The sequence below is a fragment of the Mytilus galloprovincialis genome, chromosome 6 (assembly GCF_965363235.1).
Source record: "Mytilus galloprovincialis chromosome 6, xbMytGall1.hap1.1, whole genome shotgun sequence".
In the NCBI taxonomy this organism is placed as follows: domain Eukaryota; kingdom Metazoa; phylum Mollusca; class Bivalvia; order Mytilida; family Mytilidae; genus Mytilus; species Mytilus galloprovincialis.
Window position 1 is genome coordinate 90,591,940 of NC_134843.1, and position 18,504 is coordinate 90,610,443.

Consider the following 18,504-nt stretch of genomic DNA (forward strand, 5'->3'; position numbering starts at 1 on the left):
TAACCATATAAGAGTTGAAAAAGATAAAATGCATTTGACAAATCAAGAACTAGGAATGATAAATCAAAATAAGAAATTGAATGTAGTGGAATTAACTATTTTTGGATTCTTATAAATTCTATATATAACTTTTGGACTAGTTTAAATCTCGGTCTATTTCTTAAATTTATTCTTACATACTTTTGATTTTTTAACCCTGTATGCTAACATTCCCATGAAAATTTTAAAATTGTTTGTACGTACATTGAACGACAAATTATGTGACGTATAAAATTTTCTGACGTCAGACACTCAAATCAATAAATGTGTTCGTAGATAGTAGATGTTTTTGTGTTCTGTTAAATTTTTCCTTTTAAAATTGTTAAACGATGATGACTGATGTACCCATATTTTGACTATTATATTTATTGTGTCTGTTTATTTAACGCATCAATGTAAAAATATCGGAAATTGATGAGACTGTCATTAAAGTGAGAGGGTTAGCGCTATAGAAACAGGTTTAATCCACCATTTTCTACATTTGAAAATGCCTGTACCAAGTCGGGAATATGACAGTTTTTGTCCATTCGTTTTTTATGCGTTTTGTTATTTGATTTTGCCATGTGATTATGGACTTTCCCAATTGATCTTCCTCTAAGTTCAGTAATTTTGTGATTTTACTTTTTAGTAATGATACTGTAGTACTTTGAATTTGTTCCCTCATTTACCTCATAACAAAATAGAGTGATAAGTATATTCTTCTAAATAGTCAGACTGTCACTGCAAAGTTTCATTTTAACGATCATATCAAGGTGTGAAAAATGCCTGTTCATCCAACTAAGATAATATAATATGTGTTATATTCATTTATGAACGAAATACCCAAGTATAATTAAGGTCAAATATCATTTAGAACAAACAGAAAGTATGATTGTTCCCGTGGTATCTTCTGTATCTTAAACAATAATAAAACACTACTGTACACTACTTGGTAATTATTTACAAACCGTCTCTTATATAATAATTTCGGATTATATGTCTAAATATCTTTAGAATTTATACAGTTTTTATTTCCTTGTCTGAAATATAAAACACTTAAAAGATAGAGTAACTCATGGTTAAATGTAATTCTAATACTCGTTGTCATGAACTTTATATTCGTTAACTATAGTTTTCAGATGATGTCGTACATAAAAACTGCGAAGGATCTCAATTCTGTACTAATTTTACGATTTCATTAGTAAAATACGAAAATAAGAACACGTGATATGATTGCTTATGAGATTATTGTCTGAGCATTGAGTAGATCTTAGTCCCTGACGTTCCCAGTGGTAAGTCTACGAGCAGGAAGTGAAAACAAAACATATCTGGCAATATTGTCCGAACTAGATTATATCTTCAAATACTATCTGTTAGTATTGACCTTGAAAGAAGAGCTTGATAAGTTAAATCTCGACACAAATCTGTCTCTTAATTCAAGTATCTATCTGAAAAGATAAGATTGATAACTTAAATCTTAACATAAATTTCTTCCTCTCGATTCAAGCATTTATTTGAACAGAAAATGCGCATTAGGTGTAACGTCGTTTGGCTTTGTGCGTTTTGGACCATTATAATTATTTTGACGAAAGATGTAGAAGGTAATCTTTAGATCTTTGATCATATATATATATATATCATCTCATTAAAAAAAGTTGTTTTTGAAAATATTCAATCATATTGAGATTTCTGGTTTTCGTTTGTACAAAACACAATATATCGACAGATGAACATAACTTCAAGGAATATATAAATGAGGTTTTAAACAAGAAGTCAATTCATATTCTTGCTTTGATTTTGTTAAATTACTCTTTAGATTTTATTTAATTTTTTTTTTTTAAATATTTCAAAACTGTCTTATTTGATATGTTCGGGTTCCTATATATACTATCTGAAAAATAAACACATTATTTAAATCAAAATAAGTTGAGTTGAGAAAATAGTTTCTGAAATAATAAATCGAACACTATGAAAAAAGAAAAAAAGGTCTATACTAAAGACCTGTTGCATCATTTGCGGACACAAAATCGTCACGATAATACGCCCTTAATTTATTCTTACGTATGCAAGATAATAGATGCACATATGTTCAGAAAATATGTAAAGATAAAAGATACATGAAGGAAGCTCGCTACTCAGTTTCCAAATAACAAGCTCTTCATAACACTAGTATGCATTGATAGGGGTTTAATAAAGTAATCAATAGACCAAAAACAAAAGGTCAATTTTCTTGTTTTCGTTATATAAGCCATTGACATTTAGGAGGGAAAATGTTCTCTTGTGATTTTTCATAGCTTTGCCATTGACAGTTGTAGGTGCTCAAAAGGTATTAAAAATAACAACGATTTTATAAAACTTCTACAGAAGGTTTAAAATAATACATGTAAAAGATTTATAAAAAGAAAAATAGGGGTCAATGGGCAAAACTTTCTAAGGCATTCGAATGGATAAAACCAGAGGATTCCGAAAATCTGACAAAAATTCCAAATGAAACATTAAATTTAATTTCACTATGTAGATTTAAGGCAGAAACGATTTTTGATTTTTGATAATTATTAATAAAGATCTTTACAGAAATATTTGTCTAAACTTGATATATTAATTTGTTATAAAAAAATAACTTTAGGTAGCTTTATTAACTCCTTGCCAAGACTCAAAGCATCATCATTGCCGAACACGTAATTCATTTGAAAAGGTCTTCCCGAATCGACTGGACTCACACAGAAATATTTGCCACTTGTCTTTACTCAACCAACGATTCACTCATAAATGCATTAACTAAAAAAGTGTGAAGTAAACTGTAGTGTGTGTCTAGTTATATCAGATCCATTAACATACACTTAGAAATAAAAAAAAAAAAGACATTACCCCCTCCCATTGCTAAATACACCTAATAGAAGAAATACCATTCGAACCAAACAGAAAAGATAGAAATGTAGTAATCCTTAACATCTCAATCCTTTTTCTTCGCCTGTAAGCATGCTGCTGCTGCCCACGTTTTCTAATGTGCAATCGAGACAACGTTAGTACCTTTAAACTACTGCTTTCATAAAGGATCAACCACTTCATTTAAAAAGAAGGGGGGGGGTATATTTTTTTTTCTGAGTCCGAATTTTGGTCACGCGAACGTTTTTATTCAGTTTTTTCTCTGCTAGCAATCAAATATTTTCCCCCCAATATTTAACACTATAATGGATGTGGAAACTCTGGATTCAGATTTTTATTTATCTGTATGTCCAGAATACTTTTATTTGTCAAATTGGGTCAGAATATTTTTGTAGTAAAAACCCATCCCCCCTTTTTTTTAAAGTCAAATGGTCGTTCCCTAACTGCTAGAAAAGTTGTCCGAAACTTTTGCATTTAGTTCTACGTAATGAACATTTAAATGACCTATAGTTTAAAAGTGTTAACAAATCGTATGTACAGGTAATAAAACAAGGTGTATAGATGTGAACAAATTTAATGTGAAACCAGTGTACAGTTCTTTTAACTAATTGTAGACATGTTCATCGTTCATGGCGTTTGGTGTGAACACGGCCTTAGTCTGTTGTTTTATTTCCATACGTAAACTTTTACGAAATCAGCTCATTAATCAATGATAAACTGAATATCTTTCTTATTTTCATGCTATTATGTAGTTACGTCTAATCGGAAAAAAATATCTTAACAATATATATTCGATTTGAAGAACTTTGTATGCATATTGATTACAACGAAAAGATACAACATAATTTTAATCATCTATTTTATCTTGGTCACCTAGAAAATCATTGTTAGTCTTTAAGTTTGTCAATCTGTTCTTTCCGTTTATAGAATACATGTCTAAAGACAAATATTTGTTCAAACCTTCATTAATTTTTTGTGATGTAGATAATAAACTCATCATAGATACCAGGATAAAATTTTGTATCCAATATGAATTGCCAAGATGTCTACACATGTATAACTAAACGCGCATATAGCGGACGAAATTATACGCTTGGTATCTTTGTTGAGTTGTGTCTGCTTGGTAATAATTCAAACAACATTGCAGATTAAATTTTAAAGCAATACTACTTAAATTATGACGAAATTGTTTTGTTGGTTGCTAATTGATACGAAACAACAGTAACACTCTTTATCACGTGCAAAGTTCAGCCTACACATACTGTATTTGCACTATTTAAAAGGCATGATCATTTATCTTATGATGTATATTAACTGTCATCATATCTTTTGAAACAAATATTAATATTCTTTAACCTGAACTTGCAATGTATGTGAGGACAATCAACATCTATATACTATTTATTGGATTACTTTTTAGTGGTTCTGTATTGAAAACATCAATAGGTAACGATATTTATTATACCAATAGAAGTCTCCAAAACTTTTTTGTCTTTTTTACGTATAAACGTATAACACATAATATACACCAAAGTCGACTATAGAACACCATCTACACTGCTACTTAGAATCTGTAGTACTGGAAATTTACTTTTAATTTTAGTACTATGTCTTTACTTTAAAATTATTATAATATGTAGGTACCTATATTTTACAGTACTTAATTTGTGCTTAAAATTTTGGTTAAAAAATAATTCCAACAGGGATTAAAATATTTCTTGTTTGAACACCATAACTTTAAGGGATTTGAAATAGACAAATTAAAAAAATTCTGAAAATGTAACGGTGTTACCAAACATATAAAGTACTTAAATTTCAAGTACAGATCAAGTTCTTTAAAATACAGGTACCTAAATATTACAATAATTTCAAAAGTCAATTTTCAGTACTACATATTTTTGGTACAGAAATAGTACCTATGCAAAAGTAGCTGTGTTTCGTTCTTATGTTGTACTGTAATACCACTGGCCAGGTTAGGTGAGGGTTGGGATCCCGCTTACATGTATGTATGTATGTGTCTGTCCCAAGTCAGGAGCCTGGAATTCAGTGGTTGTCGTTTGTTTATATGTTACATATTTGTTTTTCGTTAATTTTTTGTACTTAAATAAGGCCGTTAGTTTTCTCGTTTGAATTGTTTTACATTGTAATTTAGGGGACTTTTATAGCTGACTATTCGGTATTGGCTTTGCTCATTGTTGAAGGCCGTACGATGACATATAGTTGTTAATTTCTGTGTCATTTTGGTCTCTTGTGGAGAGTTGTCTCATTGGCAATCATACCACATTTTTATGTGTAGCATCTTTTGTAAGAAGGATAATATGAATATATATTTGTAAATTTATCAGAGCCATTCTTTATATTGTTTTTAATTTGATTAAGAGTGGATAAATTATCAAGAAAGTACGATTTGAGAGTACTTTCAGTGACTGAAAGCTTGTTAAAAGCTAAAAACCAATAAGAATAATATAAATAAAGCATCAGAGACAAAAATAAGTATAAACACATCCCAGGGATTTACTTTTTAACACAATGGAAATTCAAAGAAGACATAAGATTTGTGCAATGACAAAATAAAAGTATCGACAGGCAGTTGGATAGTTAGGCTTAAAACTTAGAATAACTATGTATCATGTTATATATAGTTAAAACAATCTTTCTATAGAAAATAATCATAAATGTTTATTATTAATACATTGCAAAAAAAAAAAACATTCGAAAAGAAAACAAATTTAGTGATGTTTTAATTTGCTGATGACAAAATCGACATTGGTGCCAATGCAAACAATATTCAAAGATCTTAATACAATAGTTATAAGATTACCTTTACAAATAAGTTTGTTTAAAGTTTCGATGAGTTTACACGGATTACAAAGTGATTTCCGCGCTTTTAGTACAATATTACTGTAAAATATTGGATGTGTTATACCGTTTTTAACACCCAAATTTACTTATCAAATCAATGAAAGAAAAAGAAAAAACAACAATGTTTTCTTTTAAGTTAAAAAAAAATAGAACTAAATGGAAGTTCACTATAAATTGCATGGGGAAAAGCCTCAGGGACCTATTATTTTGTAGCGTTTTTGTTTTAAACATCATTTCGCATGTTTTATAAGATGGACTTTCCCACTTGTATCTTTCGTCCCTCTCTGATAAGTAATTCAATTTTGGAATTTGTATCGAAAACACGTCAGGTACGTGTACAAAGGTTGATTACATTTGTTTTTCATTCTGAGAAATATTTGGTTTTTGCAAATAAAAATTAATAAATATCATCCTATTGTACCACGCATACTATAAAACGACTACCTATCCTAGCAACAAATAGCTATAATACCAAATCACTGTCTTTAAAGTAAATACTATAGAATAACATCCCCTACAAGGAAGCCTTTAACACATCTATCTAATCAACACGAGATAACGTAACAACAATGTTATTTCTTACTTTGATAAGTGTTATTATCCGTATTCTTAATGAGGTAAAATAGTCATACCATATTATTTGAAAATTGAATATGAGTTTGAAAATAAGGCTGTGCACATATATAAATTATTGATTAAATTTGATTGATTGACTACCAAAGAATTAAACAGTGCCTTTAATACATGTATTAAATTATTCCTTAATGTACACTGTGAAAATTATTCAAAACATATATATCATGCACACAGAGAAATTTTTATCAGGCGTATGTTTACATAATTCAACATTAAAATCTCTGCACCTTTAATATTGACATTTTTATTTGAAATTTCTCATATCTATATGCGCTCATATATTCTTTAAGCATGTTCACTCTAATGCCTCAGTTTATTAAAATATTTGTTTTTCATAGTAACAATTTTTTTTTCTCAACAATGGTTAATCTTATTTTGCAATGTTTTACGTGTTTTAAACTGTTGTTAGACAAATTACACAAATTAACTAACATTTTCGAAAATGTGAAAATCGTATTAAAATAATAGAACAAGAAGATATGAGTGCCAATGTTGTTGTCCATTCGTTTGATGTTTTTTATCATTTGATTTTGCCATTTGATAAGGGACTTTCCGTTTTTTTATTTTCCTCGGAGCTCAGTATTTTTGTGATTTAACTTTTTTTTTTTTAAATACTAAGAATTCACAAGGGACCAAATAACACAATGTAAGCAACTTAAAGTCACGTACGGCATTCAACAATGAAAAAAATAATCCCATGCCGTATACATGGTATAATACGTAATAAAGGGACTCGACATGGTTAAACATATTTAAAAAAAAGGACACACGAGAAAATCCAAAGGCATGATTTTATCTAAAACAATATACGAAAAACAAATTTGACAAACTGAAAAAAACGACTATCTTTAAAACACATGCTTCTTACTTTGCACAGGCACATACATTTGATATGCTCAAAGCTAAAATATTTGAAAACTCAGGAAGGTTTATAACCAAAACAGTTGAAGAGCATTATAATCAAGGAGGATCAGATGCTTTGATAGATTATTTGTTTATGTTTTAGGAAAGTCTGTTGATCCATGCGAAGATGACAGTGAAAGACATCTCCATGATATGCATAGGAGGTTTAAGAACTATAAGACAATGTTCCAAAGGAGACACGAGGAGATGGTGTGTGATAAATACCTGATACCACAACACGGGGCATGGTTTATGTCTTACAATGATATGCCAACAGTACCTCCAACATTTCTGGATTGTGGAACAACACATCCTATATGGCTGAACGGTATGACATGAATATAAGAGCAACAATACTCTCAAACGATTAAATAGAACTAGGATTAGGATGACAGTCGTTTATCTTTACGAAAGTACACACGTCATTTGTAAGCTATTATTTCAATACCTAAACTCGTAACATATCAAATTCAGAGAAATTCAGAGAAAATCTGATACAAAATGACTTTTGAATGATATAAGAAATAATTTTAGAAATTTACATATATCAGATTAATTCTATTTTTTCCTTATGATATTTTCTTTTCATTTGAATTTGTATGATCCATGTTTTGTCTAGGAACAATACCAACCATATCAGAAGGTGTAGTAGACAGAACAGCATGTAAAGTGGGATTTATGTCTTACTGTGACGAGGAAATACCTGTCAGAATCAAACGATGTGAGAAGTACACGGCTTACTTTCTACTACCAACAAAGCATTGTCCAGAAGCTTATTGTTTTGGTAAGAATTGTGTTAATCACTGGTGTGCTTATAAGTGATAGAAAAGGGGCAAAAGATACCAGAGGGAAAGTCAAACTCATAGATTGAAAATAAACTGATAGCGCCATGGCCAAAAATAAACAGACAAGCAATAGTACATTAGACACAACATAGAAAATTAAAGACTAAGAAACACGAACCCCACCAAAAAAACTGGGATGATCTCAGGTGCTCCAGAAGAGTAAGCAGATCCTGCTTCACATGTGGCACCCGTCGTGTTGCTAATGTTATTATAAATTCGGTAAATAGTCTAATTCGGTAGGTCACATTCGTGAAAAGGGAAGGGTACTTTAGTTACGACATGAGGAACATATCCGATATAATCTGTGAAACGGTTGTTCCATAACGGTCAAACAACTCGTGATGGCGTCCGTAAAATTAATAGCTCCATTTTGAGCAGCAATCCTCTATCAAGGAAATCATGAAAGAAAAAACAAGCCAAGGAATATCGTATCAATTTGGAGAAATATACTCCGTATGCAGGCGCTGCTGGAATGTTGCTACATACAAATGGAAAATTCACAATTAGGAAGCTGAAATCATCTCTTTTGTCGTAAAGTTTTGTTTTCCACCGACTGACATTGTCAATTTCTAGATGTAAGTCAAGATATCAGGCAAACATATGAGATAGTTTTTACGGGTTTTGATTACAGAAGAAAATTGTATGTATAGGCGAGTTATATTTTTGTTCTGAACGGGTAATTAGATACGAACAAGACAAAAATGAAAGTATGATTTTTTTTATTCAATTGGAATACTTAGATGTAACAAGTTTGGTTTGCTATTAGCAGTGAGTTTGGTTAAATGATGTCAATATAAACTAAAAAAAAATCTTCATTAAATATTAGCTTGCGATAAAATAATTTAACCTCATTTAAATTCGTTTTCAAGTAACCTTTCATTTGAGCTTTATTTGATTTAGGTAGAGTGTAGTCAACGTGTTAATTCGTTAAAAAAATATAAAAATTTAAATGTGAAACAAGGAAGACACCAGGAATAACAATCCCGTGTTCTAAACTTCCTAAAAAAATCATGTTTGTACAGATAAAATGATAATTTATATTATCATATCTTACTGACCTAGTACAGTCACCATTATACGATTACACGTGCTTGTTTGATTAATATTTGATATATTTTTGTCTTTGTATTTATTGGAATATATGCCAGACGGCGGTCTTCGGATGTCACCTTAATGAATAATAAGGTGGCGTTTAGTTAAAAAATGCCAAAATGTGCAAACATTTTAACGAGTCTGCACATTGTTAATTGTTTCTCTTGGAGAAAAAAGTAAAAACCCCAAAAAACTGAACTTAGAGGAAAATCTAATCGGAAAGTCCATAATCACATGGCAAAACCAAATAACAAAACACATCAAAAACGAATAGAACTGTCATATTCCTGACTTGGAGATGTGTGAAATCAGCATTTGAAAAGTAATAAAAAAAAACTTGCCATGTGCTAAAATAGCAAAACATAGGTTTTAGCTTGAAACATGTATTGTTTTTCATAGGAATTAAAAAGGACCCACCACTTCCACAGCCAGTAGTCAAGCCTTCGATCTACAACGAAAATGAAAGCAGAGTTGACCGACTACAGTTTGAATGTTATTTGAATATCAGTTCTCTTAACTTTGCTTATTACGAAGTCACTTGGAAATGGGGGACGTCCAGCCTGACACTAAAGAATGAATCCAGTCAGTTTTCAAGTCTTAGATTGACTGATGAACACTTTAAAACACTTGGAGTACATGTAAGGTCAAATGAAGAGTGTTCTCTGTTTAGATATATTTATTTCTAGTTTTATTTCAATCAAAGACATTTTGCAGTAGGAGTTTGGGAGAAATCAATTATTGGATAACATCTTATTAAGCATTTTTCACCCTTTACACTTGGTCGAAATAAGGAAAGATAGTAAAGAATTTCGCAGAATCCTATACATCAGAAGGAGATTATTTTCATGTATTTGTAAATGAAAGTTGTGGGAAATGCATAAAGCATAGGATACTCTTATAACAAGCTAGGCCCAAATGAAACCCCCCAATTTAACCAGTACACATATCAAGAGCAAGCACTATGTAAAAACCCGTTTTATAATCAAACAATTTCCAGAAAGAAAATCGGTGTAATATAAATGTAATATCAAAGTTGTAGTTTTACCAAAATATTTTTGAATATAAAATAATATGTAAAATGATCATCTAAAATTCTGTAATAAAAGTTCAATGTACATACAACTAATAAAAACTGTTTGGGGATTTTATAGATTACCTGCACAATGAAGGCACTTCATTTTGAACATGATGTATTAGGCTTAAGTGCAACAAGTAACAAATTCTATGCTGGACTGAAGGTAAGATAATATGTTTTAATCATCGGTGTTTATGTTTTAATTACTAAAAACAAAATTGCGAATCGAAATGGGGAATGTGTTAAAGAGACAACAACCCGACCATAGAACAGACAACAGCAGACGGTCATCAACAGGTCTTCAATGCAGCAATAAATTCCCGCACCCGGAGGCGTCCTTCAGCTGGCCTTTAAACAAATATATATACTAGTTCAGTAATAATGAACGCCATACTTAACTCCAAATTGTACACAAGAAACTAAAATTTAAAAAAAATACAAGACTAGCAAAGGCCAGGGGCTCCTGACTTGGGACAGGCGCAAAAATGCTGCGGGGTTAAACATGTTTATGAGATCTATACCCTCCCCCTATACCTCTAGCCAATGTAGAAAAGTAAACGCATAACAATACGCATGATCTAGCATGATACTTAGATCTGGGACTATTAAACTAACATATTATAACAAACCCATATGTATTCCTTTTAAAAGCGCGTACTTTATTGCAGTTTCCAGAACAGATCATCACAATTCAAAAAGGAGAAGTAGTAGTGATCCCGTACCAGCTGACTGTTCCATTAAGTTGTCAGATGGATACGTGTGGAATCAATGTGAATGTCATCCTAAAGGGAACAACTAAACTTAACACATGTGATGGGCAACTTTATGCTATCCTACGAGAAAACAATACTATTGATTTAATGCCAAACGATTGGAATTCCACACACAATATTGAAATGAAGCATATTGGTAGAAAGGGCTATGGTGTTAAACCTTCTACTTTTACTGTCGAAATCCAAGTTGATTTGTCTAATTCGAATTTCATTCACCACGAACACATTCCAGAACTTCATGTAAGTACATTTTAACGTCATTTATAAAAAATATAAAGATATTTTATTGTCCAAAAAATTGATAATTTACAAATGCATATCGATCAAAGTGCAGGTTCAAAAGATACGCTCATATCGTTGATATGACAGTTGTTGTCCATTTGTTTGATGTGTTTTAGCTTTTGATTTTGCCATTTGACTTTCCGTTTTGAATTTTCCTTGGAGTTCAGTATTTTTGTGATTTAACTTTTTATTTGAAGACTAATAGTTATTTTTGATTTTCAATATGCGAACAGGTAATCAAAATCAAAAGTATATTGAATAAATGCTTATAAAACAATACACAAAACAAAATTAGAATCTAAACTCATAAAGATAACAGAAAGTGTAAATTAAAAAAAAAACATGAGACCCCGCCACATTCTTTATGTGCCTGTTCAAAGTTCAAAGCATGTAATTCAGTGGTTGCAGATTTATGCTGCATATCAACTCGATGCATTCAGAGATAACGAAAACTGAAAACGGTATTTCCAGTAGAGAACTGACAACAAAATCCATAAGGTCAATATTTTTATTCTATTGCAAAAGTCTAAAACGGTAACAGATGAAATCTAGCAAACCATGTTGTTAGATTACTAGATATAAAAAAAAGTCTTCGCATATTAAATGTTGACTTTTTATAAATTCAACCTTCGTATTTTCAACTCATTACGTGTCTCTGCAAATACTTGGCGACTGCATTCGTTGGAGGGCTTTGAACATTCTTAAAAGGTTTCCTCACCTTACACTTCTTACTTTACCAGGGAAGAAAAAAAAACACATCACAGACTTGTCAACTACAGTGACCAGTTTGCAGTTTCTTTAATAATTTTATGTTTATTCTAAATAATGACATAATTGGCTTAAAAAATCAGGAAAAATGTAGGTAATTGTGTTAAATCTAGAAAGCCATAAATTGTCAAATCTACAATAACACATTTAGAAGCGATCAACTAATACAAGTCTTTGGCATGTACCTTTTATTGACGCGATCATATGTGCTCACAAGAAATAAAATAAGAAAAAAAAGAAACTTTAGCATGGTATAGTAATTATAGTTGATAATTGCATTATTTATTGCTATCTAAAGGTACATGTGCAAGATTCAGACTCAAACCGTAAAGTATGTTCAGCTTATAATGATCCACATATGAAGACGTTTGATGGACTGTAAGTATTTACAAAAAACATTCGTACAAAGAATTGATACATAAACAAGAGAGCTCTTTTGTCAATACTTTGGTTTTGAATCACAGGTGATATGAGGTAAATAATAAGACCATTACTCAACAACACACATTACTAAAAGACTTATTTGTTATTTTATTGCAGAATATGTTTTGTTAAAGATGCATTAAAATTTATCATATACATAAAATGTACACACCGTATGGTAATCCTCATGTTTTATAAATAACGAGTCGCTTTTAAAATCAGACAAACACTAGGAAAATTATACTGCTGTCGTCCAATAATCCATTCTAGCAAATTTATTAGATATAAAGAATTGTTAAAAAATCCTTGTGTTTTGAATAAAGATGACATATCAGATTTAATCACATTTTTGCACTTAGTATTAATTTCATAACAAATAAATAAATGCAATAGTAGTATGACACTGTTCAACAAACAACACCTTTTTTTAAAATTTCAGATCATATGAACATCAGCAAGCAGGCACATACATTTTGTACGAGCATAACATATTAGAGAGACATATGCAAGTGAGTAATTTTAGTATCTGTGTGAGTGCTTAATCGATTATTGATTGATTGTGGGTTTTTGTTTGGAACTAATTACAAAAAAATGCACCAGATAACTTTGAATTTTGTTGAGGTTTGTGTTGGTATAAGTTTTAATCTTTTTGACGCTTTGTTCTTTTGCTATGTAATTATCTTCATTTGAATTGGCCAACCAATCCAAATTGAAAAGATAGGAAACATTTCACTGAATTTTATACATTTATGTCAATCGCCCAGCCACGAATTCTATAGACGGGTAAAATTATCCATTTCATAACTGCTTTACCTTAAAAAAAATTAACATTTAAGTTATTCTAATAGAAATGGTCAGCTCTTATATATGATAAAACACTTCAAATAAACTTTTTTATTTAATGTTCAAAAAGCTGACAAATGCCGTTTAAATAATTTAATACAGTAAATACATTAATATAAGAGAGAACAAACAAAATAGACTACAAACACCGCTATTACCATACTCCAAATCAAATTAGACGTATGCATAAAGATAATTACAAACAAACAACACAGTCAAGACAGCCTGAATTGGTAAATGAAACTTAAAACTAGTACTTAAGGCCGCGTACAAAACAATTTTCTGATATTTTGACTTATAGAGCAGAAATTAAGTATTTTGTTACAACTTTATGTTACCGTTTTAGGTTCAGATGGAACTAACACCATGTAATAGCAATGTTGCGTACTGTATATGTGGCTTGGCTGTACGTGCTGGGGGAGATATATTTGTTATCTACTTGTGTGGCGGTAAAACCATAATAAAGTACGGAACTTGTTACGACAAGATTTTAAAGGTTAAACGTGCAAAAAAAACCACAAAGCAATACAAGGTAAGTGCAAATAGCAATTAAGAGTTTACAAGTGCAATTACAAAATTATCTTTACTGGACAAATATGTTACACGTAGAAATTAGATTTTTGATAGTATTTGCAAATGCTGAAAAACAACTTGAATTAAATTAAAGTTATGGTTAAGATCTTACAACTCCTTTAACAGCACACCATGCTAAGGTGTCTGTCTTTTATTAATCTTTCTATGCGATCTATAATTGTATATTTAAGTTAGTTAGTTTTTGTTTTATTGACGTATACTGCATATGACTTTTTGAATAACAAAAACATACTGTTTTGTTATTAGAGTCACCCTTAAATCACATATAAGAACGAATTATCTGCTGTTTTGGAATAAATATAATGTAAATTTAAATACTAGGTCAAACAATATGGTGTTCGAAAAGTTACACAAAGTCCAATAGATCCATCTTCTAACAGCAAAAGTGTCATTTTTGATGTTCCGTTTCTTAAACAAACATTTGCTTTTGAGTAGTTAACTTTCAGGGTTTGTAACGAATATCGAAAAATGCTTTAGACGCATGTAATTTATAGAAGTTGTCTCCCTTTTAAACAAAGTTTGCCACATTCATTTTAAAAATCGAATATATTTTCAAATAACAATGAAGTTATTATCGTTTAAAAATATTTAATTAGTTACTTTACATACATGTAAATTTATCGAAAACGATTTCGTATACTTGAATCACTAATAAGACATATGAACTGTTCTTACAAATACATAGTCAGTCGTTTAATTTAATGATACAACTCGTTAATAAAACAAATGTTTTTTTAATTAATTGACCGTTCTATCATGAAATAAAATTATTACCAATGACGATAAATAAATTGGGAATACCTTCATTTGTATAGATTACGTTTCCAACTGGAACTGAAATATCTGCAAATATATTTCTGCATGGTGGTTACGGTGGAACCATGAATGTTGAAGTTAGAGGTTCAGGTGATGATAAAGGACACACTCAAGGTCTTTGTGGACGAATGACTGGAGACACAGCAGATAACATGCTCATTAGAGGAACAAATACAACTGACAATTCAGGAGGAAGCTGGAGAAGATACCAAGCATTTTCTGATTCATGGAGGAAAGTATAACTTTACCAATGGGTTTTATATGTTTGGTTTTTTTTTTTATAAAGAATTGATATCTAGATTATTAATACATGTACTAAGAAATCATGCTATATCATTATCACTAAACTAGTATATATTTGTTTAGGGGTCAGCTGAAGGACGCTTCCGGGTGCAGGAATTTCTCGTTGCATTGAAGACCTGTTGGTGACCTTCTGCTGTTGTCTGCTCTATGGTCGGGTTGTTGTCTCTTTGGCACATTCCCCATTTCCATTCTCGATTTTATATCAAATAAAAAAAAATAATACAAAAGTCATTTGAAATTAAAAGTTTTGTTCACAGATCTATAAACAAAATCCTTTTTATAGTGAGTTATTGTTATCAAAGCACAAACATTTAAAACAATAACATATACCGTTCGACCAATTTTTACTGCATCTGCAATCAATTAAGAACGATAGTTTTTAGTGAACGCAGTAATGTAAAATTTATTAACTTTTTCAAATGTGCACTTCTCTAAAAAAAAATAGATTACGGTTGTATAAAATTTTTTGTTGATATAATCGAAATGATCTTTTTTCAATCTGAATTAAACTTAAATTGTAAAAAACATGAAGGCATATATTTCTTATTGTTAGCATCTTAAACCTTCATTTTTTATAGTTTGTCATACGCAGTCGTAGATTTTTATATTTAGAAATTGACTTGTAAAATAATATCACATGCCATATTTTACACAAGTGCAGAACTTTTTTTTTTGTTACTCTTTATTATGTAACGGGATTTTGTTCTTAAAGCAACTGCTTCTGAATCATAATGATCTTTAGTCGTTTTGGGATTTTTTAGGGTAAAGGATTCTGAAAATTTGTTTCATTGGCCTGACAATAATTCCGTCGACAAATGGATGGATTTTAAACTAAACCCAGAAACCAGTAACGTCTTGACATGTGAAAATGATAACAGTTATGAAACTGTTCAACCAGCATTGTGTGGTGGAAACTATTCACTTAGTATCCCTGTAATTGTTAATAAAACTCTACCGGTAAGTTAAAATAATATATTTGAAATAGGACAACAATTCAATTATCTGGAATGAATGTGCAGTTGCAAACATGTAAATAAATTCAAAAGCACAATATTGCTGTTCATGTATATTGATTAAGAGAACACACATCAGGGTACAGACAAAAGCAGAGGAAAACACATTACATATAAAAGGAAAGCAATGGAACAACAAAAACGCTGACGTGCAACAAAAACAAAAGCTAATACAACAAACATAGAAACGAACTATTTGATAACAACTGCAATATTCCGGACTTGGTATAGAACATTTGAAGTCAAATGATTGGTTGAACCTGTTGTTACATTTGTATGGATAGTTAAAACCTCCCGCTTATATGAAAATGTTAAATATCTCTAAAATGACAACATTACGTGACAGAAATACAGTAAAAATAAACAAAGGTGACATCTTTGGTTAATTCCTAAAAATTACTATATCATTGAAATTTAGTTTGTAACAGTGTTATTTGATGCATTTTCTCTCGATTACAAAAATATTGGTATAGAATTGTGTTAGTAATTATGTAATAAATTTTAATATCTAACCATGTTGGTTTTTTCCATGTGCATACAGTTGCTTAAAACTAAAACGCATATAAATGAACTAGGTGTTGAATTATCTTTACTTTTACATAAATATAGAAAATAAAAATAGAATTAAAACAAAGAACGAAACAATATCCAATCAGAATTACAAATTAAATATAACATCAAAACTAAATACACGAATGTTGGATGAAAAGTACCAAGACACGTGCAATAACAATGCGAATTAAGGCGGCGTTCACACATTGCCGATTACTGCTCCCGTTTGAGATCACACAGCGATAAGACACGAAAAGTGAAAAATCGGATTACTATCCTCAATTATCTGGAATGTCCTATCATTGTCTGAACGCAGTCGTTCGTAACAGATTCCTACGGGTCGGGAATGGTCATGGTAGTTCGTCGAAGCACCCCGACAGTTATGTGCGTCCTGTAACGTTCGGGGAAACTCAACCGATTTTGACTAGTCGGATTACACACGTGACTATGTCGTGACAGATTCTGCTGTATCGGATCAAAATCCTAACAATGTTCTGTGGTTTTTTTACGGTGTCCTGTGGAACGGGAATGATCTGGAGAAATTTGCATTGCTGTTTTTCTGCCGATTGAGTCCAGATTGCATCCAGATCTGGTCGATTGCGAACCGTCTTTGCCGAAACCGTTCCGGAACAGTCCCGTTATGAATACGAAATTCGTCAATGATACCCATGCCAGAGTCCCGACAATTACTGAAAGCTATACGACTGAAACCAGACAAAGCCGTTTGCAATGCGATAGAGCAGACCATGATAGGATTAGGTTCCAATAATACCTGATTATCCCGAATATGCCGACAGTTTTCTAACGGCTAACTTCTGTCAGCGTCGGTTCACTGTTTGGTCACTGTCTGAACTCTGTCGGATTGCATTCGGTAGAATCCAGTCGTGACAGACTCGGTTGACTTTTACCATGCAAAAGATACAAATCGGATCAGAATCGGATTGAGAACGGCATTATCGAGACAAATTCGCTTGGAAACAGTTGAATATCGACGCTTGCTGAACAATATCTGATTGTTGTCGTGATTAAAAAAATAAATAATAATAATTAAAGTTTGAATTTCCATCCACGATTTACAGGATCTTAATCTCTTCGTACAATATTTAACGTGGCATCGTTTATAATATAAAAAAAAAGTCTATTGCATCAATGATACAGTATGAGACAAAGGATACTCAATATAATTGGACACAAACGATTATTTTCCAACATAAACAAAAAGTTTATAGGATCAAACTATATATCCTATTCCATATTTAAAAAAGCATAAAACAAACAAATCTCGAGAATTCCTTTTGTTTTATTTTCTAGAACTCGTTATGAACATAGACATGAAATTAACCAGCATTCTGTATTCAGGCAAAATAATTTCATCTTTAAAATAACAATACTCTTAGATCTGTAAGGAGAATATGTCATAGACAGGATCTTAAAAATATTTAGTAGAACATTTAAACTATAGAAAGAAGGAAATGTTTACGGAACTACTGTTAGTCAAACCCTAATATATCTTTAAAGTTGATCAACATTTTCACTCTTCAAATATTGTAATATAAGAAAAACTATGTAAAAAATATAAATGTGAAAGTCAGCTCTCCATGTTAATTTAATTGTATCGTTTACACATGCATGTAATAATTTTACCTTATACTTATGTTTATGTATGTTCTTGATAACTAGTAATTGAAGTTTTATGAGAAATAAAGTATTCGTATTCCTTTAAACCATAAATTACAGTACACGGAGACAGCCTAAGGGTAAAGTACAAGTGAATATATCATAAATATTATATTTAATCCTCATCCGTACACGTCCTTGTA

The 18,504-nt window shown here is 30.9% G+C and overlaps 2 protein-coding genes across 2 annotated transcripts in view; both read left to right on the forward strand.

Annotated features, from left to right (window-relative positions):
* The first annotated feature begins 1,533 nt into the window (after positions 1-1,533).
* LOC143081067 (von Willebrand factor D and EGF domain-containing protein-like) lies at positions 1,534-15,058 on the forward strand. Its single transcript, XM_076257302.1, has 10 exons — positions 1,534-1,619; positions 7,409-7,633; positions 7,925-8,089; positions 9,642-9,880; positions 10,394-10,480; positions 10,986-11,330; positions 12,439-12,518; positions 13,003-13,072; positions 13,753-13,938; positions 14,816-15,058. The coding sequence occupies exons 1-10, from the start codon at positions 1,544-1,546 to the stop codon at positions 15,056-15,058; spliced, it is 1,716 nt and encodes a 571-aa protein (XP_076113417.1). The 5' UTR covers positions 1,534-1,543.
* Positions 15,059-15,908: 850 nt separating this feature from the next.
* The window catches only part of LOC143080674 (uncharacterized), a 54,408-nt gene continuing 51,812 nt past the window's right edge, over positions 15,909-18,504 (forward strand). The window contains exon 1 of the mRNA XM_076256649.1: positions 15,909-16,076. Within this exon, the coding sequence (XP_076112764.1) occupies positions 15,939-16,076 (138 nt within the window). The 5' untranslated portion in view covers positions 15,909-15,938. The remainder of the gene's footprint in view (positions 16,077-18,504) is intronic.